This window comes from Sarcophilus harrisii, chromosome 4 (assembly GCF_902635505.1).
Source record: "Sarcophilus harrisii chromosome 4, mSarHar1.11, whole genome shotgun sequence".
Lineage (NCBI taxonomy): Eukaryota > Metazoa > Chordata > Mammalia > Dasyuromorphia > Dasyuridae > Sarcophilus > Sarcophilus harrisii.
Window position 1 is genome coordinate 439,672,645 of NC_045429.1, and position 12,896 is coordinate 439,685,540.

Below are 12,896 nucleotides of genomic sequence, written 5' to 3' on the forward strand. Positions count from 1 at the left end.
TCTTTACAAGAAGCAATTAGACAGCTAAAGTCACCTTTTTTTTTAAGACTTAATTTCAGTTCTTCAGTTTTCTAGGACTAGGTTTTTAAACAGATTAATACGGATGCCTTTGATTATGGGAAGGAATTCTATATAAGAGAATAACAGTGGGCAAAACTTGAAGGTTAAATTTTAATATGACAATTTATGTAGGACTTTGCCTATCAAAACTCAGTACTTTTTTGAGTGCTATGTGGAGTAAGATCTTTGCTATTTATTTTGTGATCTTTTAGAGAAATTAAGAAATGTGGGAATAGTTTTTTTCATTTTGATAGTGTTTGGTTAGATGATTGCTCATGTCTAAAATTGATGCTTTACAGATTTACAAATTACAAAGAGAATATCATTTATAAATAGTTTATACATATTTAATCATTGTAAGGTAAGTAATGAAAGAGCAGTTTAGACTTTATATGCTATAAATTTTTTCTTCTAGCCATATAATTTTCTAGAACAGTCATCCTTTGTTTGTTCAATTAATTATTCAATAAAGTGTCAGACTGTCCTGCTGAGTGTAAATGTAAGACTAGAGAGTATGAGAAATGACAGACTGATGTTAACCAATTTTCTGTTCACTTACCAGGTGTGGGATTATGAAACTGGAGATTTTGAACGAACCCTTAAGGGACATACAGACTCTGTACAGGATATTTCCTTTGACCACAGTGGCAAGCTTTTGGCTTCCTGTTCTGCTGATATGACCATTAAACTATGGGATTTCCAGGGTTTTGAGTGCATCAGAACCATGCATGGTAAGGTATAGAGGAGAAAATTTATCAGTGAGCAATAAATAGTGGGAGGGAAGCATCAAAATTTTGACCCAGAAAGGGAGAACATATAAGAGAAATGCAAAGCGTGCTAACAGGCTTTCCTTAAGATTTCCTGTGAGTGTCTGTTTTATACTTTGATCATGGTTGAATTATGAATATATTATTACATTTACTAAAGCATACTAAAGTTATCTTTTTTCTAATAGCTTTTTATTTTTCCAAATAACATGCAAAGATAGTTTTTCAGCATTTGCTTTTGCAAAACTTTGGGTTCCAAATTTTTCTCCCTCCTTTCCTCCCCCCATAGACGTAAGCAGTCCAATATAAGTTAAACATGTGCAGTTCTTCTAAACATATTTCCATATTTGTCATACTGCACAAGAAAATCAGATCAAAAGGTGAAAGAAAAAAGCAATGAAAAACCCAAGCAAACAAACAACAACAAAGTGAAAATACTATGCTTTGATGACCATGTTCAGTCTTAGTAGTCCATCTCTGGATACGGATGACTTTTTATCACAAGTTAAAGTTATCTTTTGATTATCCAGATTGGCCAGTTGAGAGTGAATATAATAACAGGTGATCTAAGTGATAAACTAATGATAACTTAAAGAGATGCTTGCAACTGGAATTTTATAGCACTGGCCTTTCCATTAGAGAAAAAAAAAAATTATTTTTTGACTTAAAACATTTCTCAGGACACCTACTCATCTTTATGACGATATGGTGGTGGTAAAGTGTCTTTAAAAAAAAAATCAATAACAAACTGAAGAACAAAATTAGTAAGCATAGAATTGAAGCTGAAAACTGGATTTTATGCCTATGCCCCATCCATAAATATACTCTGGGATTTGCTAGAATATCTTCAGTTAATGCTATCAAATTTTATACAAAGTTACTTATAATTCTGTGGAGAAGTTTCCTATTTAATTATTCCTATTTCCTAATTCCTATTTGAATTTGTAGTAAATCTTTATGGTGGAGTATGACAAATTGGAATTTAATTACTAGATTTGGTTAGGGTATGGAGTATTGTGAAAAGTTGACCATTTTACCTGCTAGCTTGCAGGAAAAAGGCTATTCTTCATCTATTTGAGTGTTCCTTGAAAGAAATGAAAATTTGTTTCTTCTTAAGGATATCTGGAGCTTGTCCCACAATTAGAAATAGAATTCACCATTGTGGTTTTATTGAAAGCTATATAGAGATGAATACAATTTTTTATCACTATTAAACTAAAATACATCAAGTTCTTTCTTTGTATATGACAAATTTTGGCAGAGCTACACACAAAATAACCACCCTTTTCCTCCCTGCCCTTCTGGGTAGATTTAAATCTTAAAAGTAATTAGTTTCTTTGTTTTTAATGCTTAGTTGTGACCATTCAAACAGTAGAAATACATAAAGATACTTGATAAAAATGTTTCTTGGTGATAAAACATGTTCCTTTTTCAATGTGTCAGGAAAACTTGCTATTTATTTAGAGGCATGTTTATTTCTTCTGTGTGAATAGATTTGTCTTTTCAGGCTTATTTACTTTTATTGAATTATATTATTTGAATTCTCTGGTATTCATGTCCTAATGGAGTAATATGGACTTTGATGTACCACTGGTGGGACATTATTTGAAATTTTCTATTTGTGTGTTTCAGGACATGATCACAATGTCTCTTCAGTAGCCATCATGCCTAATGGAGATCATATAGTATCTGCCTCCAGGGACAAAACTATAAAAATGTGGGAAGTGCAAACTGGGTGAGTGAATCTAGTTGGGAGAAAGAAAAAAAAAAAAAGTCAATGATCCAGAACAGTCCATTTAATGTGTGGCAGCATGTTACCTAGCTCGTAGTAATTATTTAATGAAAGTTTGTTGACTTAAAAAAATTTTAGCCTTAACCCAATGTAGTTATCCCGCCTGATAAGTCTGTTCTTTTAGTAAGTTATTAATTTTATTAATTATTAACTTGGGTATTTCATTATTATTATTAGATATTAATTAATTTTTAAGAGTTTTGAGCCTTAAAAAAGTTTCAAGTTGGGGGGAAGGAGCCAGAAATTGAGGGTGATCTTAAAAGAGACTTGAAGAACTCAAGTGATGTGTCTTAGTCTGTATTCTTTGAGAGCTACTGCAGGAGATCCCTGTGTCCACATAGACACTGAGTACGCCTCCTTTGTCAGACTGAATGTCTTCTCTTTTTTTTCAGAATAAGTATGCAGATATTCGGACATTAGCTCATGATTTTTCTCATGGCCTAGTATTTGCCTTCTCCCTTCCCAGCTGAGTTAGGACTTGCTTTGTTTGGCTTGTTTTATAGAGCTGTTATCGTTGATTCTTTTCCTTCAGATATGTTTTAGGTATCCATCCCCGTAAAGCTATTTTGCCAATTGTCTTTCATGTTCTTCCTCACAAGTGTCTGGTCATTTTAGCTTCCTTCTTTAATGAACAAGTTAATTTTCAACCTTTTCCTCTTCCCCCAAAGAGGTTCTCTCTGACTTGGAGTTCTGCCATAAGCAATAATCTCAGTGACTGTATCTTTTAAAATTGTGCTTTGTTCATTACAATATGACATAGTGGTTTTTTGTTTGTTTTGGGTAGCTACTGTGTGAAGACTTTCACAGGACACAGAGAATGGGTGCGCATGGTGCGGCCAAATCAGGATGGCACCTTAATTGCCAGCTGTTCTAATGACCAGACAGTGCGTGTATGGGTAGTAGCCACAAAGGAATGCAAAGCTGAGCTCCGAGAACATGAGCATGTGGTTGAGTGCATTTCCTGGGCCCCAGAAAGCTCTTATTCCTCTATCTCTGAAGCTACAGGATCTGAGGTACCATGTTGTTTGTTAACCTATGTTTGGGTTTCCAATTATTCCCAACCTGTTCTAGGACAGTTGTCTGTTAAAAAGTAGCAGCCCAAGTCTTAAGTATGTATTACTGTAAACTAGTGAAGATCCATGCTTTTGGGATGTCCCTGACTTCATATAAATAACTCTGTTGTGACATGGAGCTTAAGAATGAAAACTGAATCCCTGAATGTTGGAGTCAATATTATTTGCACCCTACAGAGCCTGCATTAAAGGTGACTGTTTAAAAAACAAACTTGTTAAGTAGTTTATAAATTGAAAACATTTTTATTTGTAAACTTTGAAACTATTACCTTTCAGAGGTAAGTTCAGGGAATTCATTTTTATGCCCAAATACTCCTTTTGCTATTGCATTAATTAAAAGATCAAGAGGGGCAGCATTGTGAAGAGCCTAGAGAAGTGGTCTCAGATTCAAAAAGACTTAAGTTCAGGTCCTGCCTCATTTGACGTTGGCTTACTGTGTGACCCTGGCAAGTCACATCACTTTCAATGATAGGACATGCAGACAAAGATGCCATCCTACTTTGGTGGCAGGAGTTTGTTCACCTGAGAGTTCCTTAAACCACTGAAATTATAGTCCTTAATCTCCATGATGGGGTTTCTATAATAACTGAGACATTATTTCAGTAAGCACTTTAAAAGCCATTGCTTTTTAAATTAAAATTCCTCACCAAAATCTTGATTATTAATTGGAAACAGATTCAGTTATAAATTTACCCTTAATGTGTTCCAGCAAAGAAAATACTAACTTGGCCAGCTAATTTCCCTGGGAAATTTTATTTGCTGCTTTCTTGAGGTAGCCTAATTAGTAAATAGTAAAGGTAATTAATATTAAACTCACTGGTTGGTTGAATCCTCCTCTATTCTCTACACCCCCCTTCCCCCCCCCCAAAAAAAAAAATTCCGGAAATAATGGTCTCACTGTAATGTCTGTATCACTGGATTTTTTATCTTTTTAAGAAAATTGACAAAACAAGGTAGAAGAATGGATAGAAGTGGCAGGAAAGTAGATTTTGGAAAAACTCACTACAAGAACTTTCTAACATTTAGAACAGCAAAGAATTACCGCCTACCGCAGTCATTAATTTCTCTACCAATACAGGGTATCCATTTGATGGAGTTATGATGAATGACCTTTAAGGTCACTTTCAACTATAAAATTGGTAACTATATTTGAAAACTGAAGCATTATATAAATGAAAAGGCTGAGTCCTAATCCTCTAGTATAGTAGTAGTGGGGAGGGCACTGGACTTGGAGTTACCTGGGATCGAGTCCTGCTTAGGACATTTATTAGTGGGGCAGCTAGGTGGCGCAGTGGACCACAGCATCAACCCTTGAAGTCAGGAGGACCTGAGTTCAAATATGGTCTTAGACACTTAATGCTTCCTAGTTGTGTGACTCTGGGCAAGTCACTTAACCCCAATTGCTTCAGCAAAAAGATAGATAGATAGATATAGATATAGATATATTAGCCATGTGTCCCACTGGGACAAATGCCTGAATCTGTTGGGCCTCTGTATCCTTAGCTGCAAAGGACCTCCAAGATGCTTTTCCTCTCTAAATTAGATGATTTTATAATCTTAATTATTAAAACAACTGGATCTTAGTCAATTGTGCGTAGTTTTCACTTACCTGAAGGTAGTAAGGTGATAAGCCAAAACCTTGTGTGATCCTGACCAAGCCATTTAACTTCTTTGTCTCATTTCTTCATCTGTAAAAAAGAGCTCCCACCGCCCAGGATTTTTGTGAGGGTCAAATGAGATAATAGTAGTAAAGCATTTAGCACTGTGCCTGGCACGTAGAAAATTCTAGCTTTTCTAATGATGATGATGATGATGATGATGATGATTCTTCAAGAAGACCTTGGTCTGGTGTAAGATCTCTGCATTATATCCAGTTAATTTCTGCTTCACTGGATTAGAAATATAGGTCATTGCTAAATGGCAACACTTTCCAAAGTCTTCATGTGATTTTTTTTTCCTTACATGGGAAATCTGATTTTGAAATGTTGTCTCTCTAGACTAAAAAAAGTAGCAAACCTGGGCCTATCTTGCTATCTGGATCCAGAGACAAGACCATTAAGATGTGGGACGTTATCACTGGCATGTGCCTTATGACCCTTGTAAGTACTTTTGTTTTTGTTCATTCCTTAACCTTTGACTTTTAATGACTTTGGGGCTTGAGCTGCTTGTTATTTGTTATGCATTCAATCTGAGGCAGCTCTCTCCTAGCCTCTTCCTTTTCCCCTACCTCCCAAGCAGTTTACTAATAAAGTGTCATCTTTTTCCTTCACATTTGACTGTCACTCTGGTAGGAATCATATCTATACCACTGGCTATTCTATGTAAAGAGAACCCGCAAAATGATCTCTTCTGAAGGGAAACAAGAATAATTGTTCTGAGATTTTGTAACACAGTGATGCTTGTTGTTGCTAGTTTAGGAATTCTGGGTCACTAGATCACTATTTGTATAACTCCTCGTGGAGGAGAAAAAGACTTAGAAACTTATTGAAACTGAGTTTGCCATTGTTATTTTTAGTCTGTAGGACTACTGGTTTTTCTGTGTTTATAGAAAGTTCTTTTCTGATTTTTGTTTTAAAACCTTTACTTTGTCACATTCATTTATTCATGTGACATCAATCACTTAAGATTTATTCCAGCATCCCAAGGTTAATAATGCCATTTGGATATCCTGGTATTTTCATTTTAATTCAGAAATGTTTTTATATTTAATTATGAAAAGGAGTTGTGGATGGCTCTCTTTACTGTCTCTCTCTGGCTATGAGAATAAACACTATGAAAGTTTGAGCAAATTAATCCAGAATATTAATAATCATTTCTGTCACTTGGGCACGTGTGAGAACAGGGCAGTCATTCTCATAAGATCACATGTCAGTATGTCTTCTGAATATTCACATGAAAGTGTTGCAGGATAAGCATGTCCCTTGAGTCCATCACTACTTCACTGGTGCTGGAGCAGTTGTAATTTGTGTGTTAAAGGGATTTTTCTACTCCTTAGAACAAACAATGGCAGAGCCTATACATTTCAAAGCAGGGACTGTTACGCTCTCCATCCTTTTGTTGTAGCGCACAAAGCCTCTTCTCTGTCAGCGACATGAGGGAGAGGATTCCTATTTTGTGTTTCATGTAGGCATTGGATTAGATGACCTGAGGCCCAAATGTCTGCTTGACTCCTGTCCACCTGAGAGAAAGGGAATCGGCTTACTCTGATGTGATTTCCTTCCTTCCTCTGGTAGATAGGAAATAGGTCACAACACTCAGGCAGGTACTTTGAGAGACAATAGCCATGGAGGCTGTGGGCACAATAGGAAAACACTCTTGCTTTTTAGCTTCAGGAGATCTAGGATCCAAACTGATCCTCACCATCCTTGTGACCTTGAACAGCTCCTTGTCCATCTAGGGCTTCTGTTAGGTTGGACAGGTAACTGTAAAGTCCCTTCCCATTCTGGAATCCTATTGGTCTGTGATCTATTTAAGTTGCTATTCCTTTTGCCACAGACATTCTCAAACTTGGATTGCTTTTCTGTTTTTTAAGGTGGGCCATGATAATTGGGTACGTGGAGTTCTCTTCCATTCTGGAGGAAAGTTTATTTTGAGTTGTGCTGATGACAAGACCTTACGTGTGTGGGACTATAAGAACAAACGATGCATGAAGACCCTCAACGCGCATGAACACTTTGTTACCTCCTTGGGTATGTACTAGGACAGCTTGACAGTTTTAGTTTGAGGTGTGCCTTGTAGAGCTGAAGTTACACAAGTAAGCAAGCACCTGGATCTTTCCCCTGAGGTGCTTCAGGAGGGTTGGAGAAAAAAAGCCAGCAGACTGAATTTTTTTGTTGTTGTTTGTTTTTTTGTTTTCTTTGACTGCTGTTTCTCCTTAGCGTAGCATAATCTCACTAATGTAATGACCACTTAGTCTCATAACTTTATAGCTAAAAAGTTAATGTCCAAGTTCCAGAGTTGGTCAATTAATTGGCATAGGATTTAGTTCATGGCTGATTGGTTTGTTATTAGTTGAAGATTTGAGTTTGAGCTCTTGTTTTGCACTCTTATTTTCCTGTTTTGGATAGTTGACAAGATTCTCTAGTTATCTCTAACTCTCATTTGGAGAGCAAGAAAGGGTTTTTTCTTTGAATTGTACATTTGTGTATTGACTGAGGGAGGGGGGGGATAAGGTGAACTAAGAAAAATATTTCAAAAGTCTCTTTGTCCCTTCCTTCCTTAGAATTCCAGGAGGAAATTCCAACTGCTACATTTACTTTATAGTTTATAATGGGAATATACTCTAGAGAGAAAATTTAGATCATTTTTTAAAATAGCTGCTGCCTTTTTTTTTTTATTAAGGTATGGATTGGATGAGATAATTGATTCCCAGAGCAAGATGAACTAGCATATCTGATACCATTTTCTAAGAAAGAGTGGTTGTTCTTGAGCTACTGTTATGTGTATGAGATTTTGGGCACTCCTCCTGGTAATTGATGTGTCTATATTGCTCAATGGAATTGTATTGAACTCCAATTGAGTTTTGAGTTTCGAATGAGCCTTTTCTTTCTTTTCTCTCTCTCTTTTTTTTTTTTTTTTTTTTGCCTGTTTTTGTTTGTTTGTTTTTTTGCAGATTTCCACAAGACGGCACCATACGTGGTTACTGGAAGCGTAGATCAAACAGTAAAAGTATGGGAGTGCCGTTGATTGATTCACATTTGATGACTTCCCCTCCCTTTCCTGGATGCACTCAGATACCATGGTTACCCCCATTGAGCTCTGTTTAAATAAATATTGTCCTTTCATGTAAATTATTCTGGATGTAGATTGAGCTTATTAAATGTTACACACAAAGTATTCATGCATGGTGAATCCAAATTGTATACTGTAAATTTACATACGTTGTCTAGAAGTACCATAGGGTTAAAAACCTGGGCTGGCATTGGTCACACCAGGCCTAAGAAGGCAGAAGTTGGATAAATTGAATTAGGGCACTAAACTGAAAAGTTGATGGTGTCATTCTATGTCGGGTTATTAATTCCTGTTTTTCTTTCTGCTGTCTGTTGGTGCCTGGGTTGGTGACCTCATTTGGGGAAAAAAAAAATGGTTGTTGTTAGGGCTCTTTCAGAAATGTGTATCTATGTAACATCACTTAAGTGTGCTTAATAAATCTTCTCTAAGGATGCTAGATAATAAGGCTGCAACTCAAAATCTTCTGAACCTTCTATGTAATTAATGGGAATGAAACCTTAGAATTTTTGTCATGACACTTTTGCCAAAACAATAGGATACATTTGTTTTGGTAGCCGATCAAGCAAAGGCTAGTGGTATATTTGTATATGAAAATGACTGTAAACCTCAAATAAGAAGAAAAATCTCAGCAGCTAATATGATCAACCATTTTATTTTATTTGGTTTCTGAATTTTTGTAAACAGGTTTTAAAAACAACACTGTAACACTTTAAGCTTCTCTTTTCCACACTAGACATCTTTCCAGTTGTCCCCTATGTCCTGTTAGAGTACATTAGTGATGTGATTTTTCCAAGTAGAATTTAATCTTCCCATTGAGAATATGTCATGGTACAGTTCACTTTGATGTGTTCTTAGGGATGTGCAGTGCACACTACATAAGGACAGAGAGCTATTGGAAAGATTGTTTTTCCCATTCTGTAGGAAGTGGGAAGAATATGGGGGATCATCTCTGTTATCTTACCCTCTACTTGACACTTTTTCATTTAGGGTCTTAAAAACAAAACAGGGTTTAACAGAGCTTGCATTCAAACACTGTTTTGTCCTCTGGCAGAGATGTATCTATATCTAGAGCCATGTAGACATGATTGTCTACACGTGTTCATCTATCACTCTACATAAATGTGCCCTCCATGTATTGCATCTTGGTTCTTTGAAAACTAAGCACATAGATATAGAATATGCTTTGTCCTAGAGTGCTGTACTCTGGAAGAAACAGTTTTGAAGCTTCTTCAGTAGACTCTGGCTGTAGAAAATCTGTTTTTCCAGCAAAAGAAAAATTCCATCCAGCCGGATAAAGAAGTTGATTATTCCTTATGTGGCCATCTCAGTATAGAAAATGTTTTAATTGTATATCCTGGAAAGATTACCTTTTTTGACCGATATATTTAAAGAATTTTAATCTGTTTTTGTTTACAAATTCTGTTGTAGGTAGTAATCCCTTGGCTTGGCTAACTAATGAGGTCTCTTAGCAGTCCACTTGAAAACTTAACAGTATAATGAACTAACAGTCTGACATTTTAAGAGATAAATTTATTCTCTCTGCATTTCATTCATTTGTATAATGTGTAGCTTTTAAGACTGCCCCCATAGAAAATATTTAATGGAAAACATTGGGCTGCAGGTTACTGAAAATGATAAAGGATGAGTTAATTCCAGTAGTCACAGAGAGTGGTCCATATATTGACTAGAAGCAGATTTGAGTCCGGCTTCTTTTTTCTTTCTTTTTCCCCCCTCTCTCCTTTTTACTCTGAGAGAAGTCTCTGGGAGGGAAGTTGTTGAAAACTAATGTATGTTTTCAGGAAAACAAAAATGAAAACTCAAGCTTATCCCTTAAATATAATAGAGAATGACTTTCAGAACAACATTGACTTTCATACTATTCCTGCTGAAATGCAGAGGTTTTCCCCCTTCAGCTGTTCTGACTGGAATTTTCTACAAAAGTTTTGGGAAAAGATACTTGTTTTGATTTGCTGCTATTTTTCTCTCCTATTTTGAGAATGAGAAATAACACAGAAATGCATCTTGACCTCTGTCTTGTACATCTTCAAATGTAAACAAACGTAGTTCTGTATTTTAATTTGTCTGTAGAATGTAGCAATGGGAATTACTTAAGGGTAAGCCACAAATATGCATGCCGTTCACAAATTTGAATGGTAGCAAAAGGTACCAATTTCTGAAGAAATTAATAAGCTGTGTCCAGTGGGTTTCCCTCCCTATAAATAGCATAACATGACTTTCATGGACAAAGGAAGAAGCAGCAAATTGTATACTTGGGAATGTGTAACACTCTTGCTATTTAAGTAACTCGTGATTGTGTTCCTTTCCCAACTTCTTCCAATTTGAAAGCAGCGAATTATTGAATCTCAGGGATGGTCCCAAACTGGATCCAAATGTCATAAGCCCTGTTTAAATAATAACATGGGGGGGGAGGGGGGAGCAAAGGTCCCATCCGCAATCCCAGAGTCAGATGTACAAAGGTTTCCTGCCATGTTCCTTTATATAGGCTGTGTTGATTCACTTTCTCACTGTGTTTCCTATGTTTTCTCTGTTAGCTGTCTAATCCTGTGCCTTGCCTGTGATAAGTACAATGATGAGGTTACTGGTTTGGATTGTAAGTAGAGGAATATCCTGAAGGTTTAGAGGTTCACTGCTGCTTTGTTAATTTTCTTACTCAGATTGGCTGTTAATTTAAGAAATTTAAAAAACAAAACAAAACCCAGTAGTTACGTTCTCAGATAGTTTCCTTCTCCTTGTTAAGAGAACAGACATTCCTGTGCCACATTGATGTGAAGTGCTGGAGAAGTCTCACAGGCACTCTCTTAAGAGAGTGCAAAAGAGAAAGAGAGCGCGCGTGCTTTAGACACAGTCTGGAAAATGACGGCTTTTTTTTTTAGCATCTTGCACTTTAGGAGACAAAGACCGTCCTGCTGTTGTGTATGTGTGTGGTGTGACCAATGGTGTGCCCAGGGCACTCATCTAAAAATAACTAGTCGCTAGTGAGTTGTGCCGGGCTGTGGAGCACGCTAGTGTTTTTGAGAGCTTTGGCTATAGATGCACCAAGCCCCATCTCCTTTATTGTCAGTACCCTGCTTCTCCTGTCTGCCTCTTTCTGATTTTATGTGAACTGCCTGGTAAATATCACTCTTTAAATAGTTTTTTAAAAAAATAAGTTTTTTAAAAACTATTTAAAAAAAATAAAGGATATTTTGTTCTGTTGACAGTGGTGGCTTGATAATCCTTAAGTTAAAAAAATTAATTGCTGAATTGAATGAAGGAAAAAGGCACTTAAAATGGCTACATATTTTCTGTCCAGCTGTATATAAGTCCGATGTGTGAGTTAAAATAACTGACACAAAGAAGAATCGCCTGGTAGAGAAGCCAATGTGTACAAAATTGTTGGGGAGAAAACCTTTTTGTGGGGGGGTGGAAGGGGAGGGTAAATGGATTTACAAGTCACAACTGGATTGAACTGGCCTTTTTATCTTTCCACTGTATCATGTAAGTAGCTGCTTTCTTGTCCTGCCTATCCTTCAGACACCCAAGCGCATTCTGAAGATAAGTTAGGAAAAAAAAAATCTTCAAGCTAATAGAAGTTGATCCTGACACTGACATGAAGGCAAGCATTGATTTCATAAGAACGATGGCGAGGTTTTAATTGGAGAAAACAGTTCCCCAGACTGAAGATATTGACACCATTTTTAAAAAATCAGTAAAGGAATGTATATAATATTGCTCTGTGTTTTACAGTAAGATTTGTTGCGCTCAGACTGTGTAAAACAAAATTTATTCATGTTTTCTGCATATTAAAAATCTTATTGTACCAATTGGTAAACTATTAAATGCATATAAAACTAGGTGTGGTTTTTTTGTCTCCTTATACATAAAAAAATCTCTCTCTTGGAATTCCCCATAGCAGGCCGGCAAACTGATCCTTAATCGAGACACCGAAGGAAGTGTCAGACGGGCTAGGCGCACTCAATATGATCTTAATGTAAATGTAAGCAGAACTTCAGGACTTGGTAGGAATTGGTCTTGGGCTCCAGTTATTCTGAGGTCATTGGGGTGAACCCTCTGTTGTCTTATGATCCTTATTAGTGGCTCCTCTCATTCATAAGCATCCCAGGAGAAAGGAACAAAGCCAGGTGGGATTGCAGGCCGATGGCGCTATATATAATCTCAAGCTCCGCTGAACTGGTTTTTCTCTTGTGTTTACCCAGGTTAAAAAGGCACGATAGCTTCCTTTTCACTCTTCGTTATAAAGTAAGAATAGCAAACCAAGGACCAGCAGAAGGTAGAAAGACAGAGAATTAAGGCTTTAAAAAGTTGTGCAGAATGTTGGGAGACAGTTTTAAAGTTCTCCATCTTCATCGAATTACACTAAAGAGACGATGCAGTCATTAGACTGCCCAGTGTCTGAAGGCTTGGGGAGGGAAGGGGAAGGGGGCAGATGTTTTGGTGGATTTTGATAGGTCT

At 36.7% G+C, this 12,896-nt stretch overlaps 1 protein-coding gene across 3 annotated transcripts in view; it reads left to right on the forward strand.

The window, feature by feature from the left end:
• The window catches only part of PAFAH1B1 (platelet activating factor acetylhydrolase 1b regulatory subunit 1), a 70,537-nt gene extending 58,260 nt beyond the window's left edge, over positions 1-12,277 (forward strand). For all 3 annotated transcript variants that reach the window (XM_031967817.1, XM_031967815.1, XM_031967816.1), the window contains exons 6-11: positions 623-791; positions 2,460-2,562; positions 3,404-3,632; positions 5,690-5,791; positions 7,225-7,381; positions 8,305-12,277. In XM_031967817.1, the coding sequence (XP_031823677.1) occupies positions 623-791; positions 2,460-2,562; positions 3,404-3,632; positions 5,690-5,791; positions 7,225-7,381; positions 8,305-8,378 (834 nt within the window). In that variant the 3' untranslated portion in view covers positions 8,379-12,277. The remainder of the gene's footprint in view (positions 1-622; positions 792-2,459; positions 2,563-3,403; positions 3,633-5,689; positions 5,792-7,224; positions 7,382-8,304) is intronic.
• Positions 12,278-12,896: the final 619 nt, after the last annotated feature.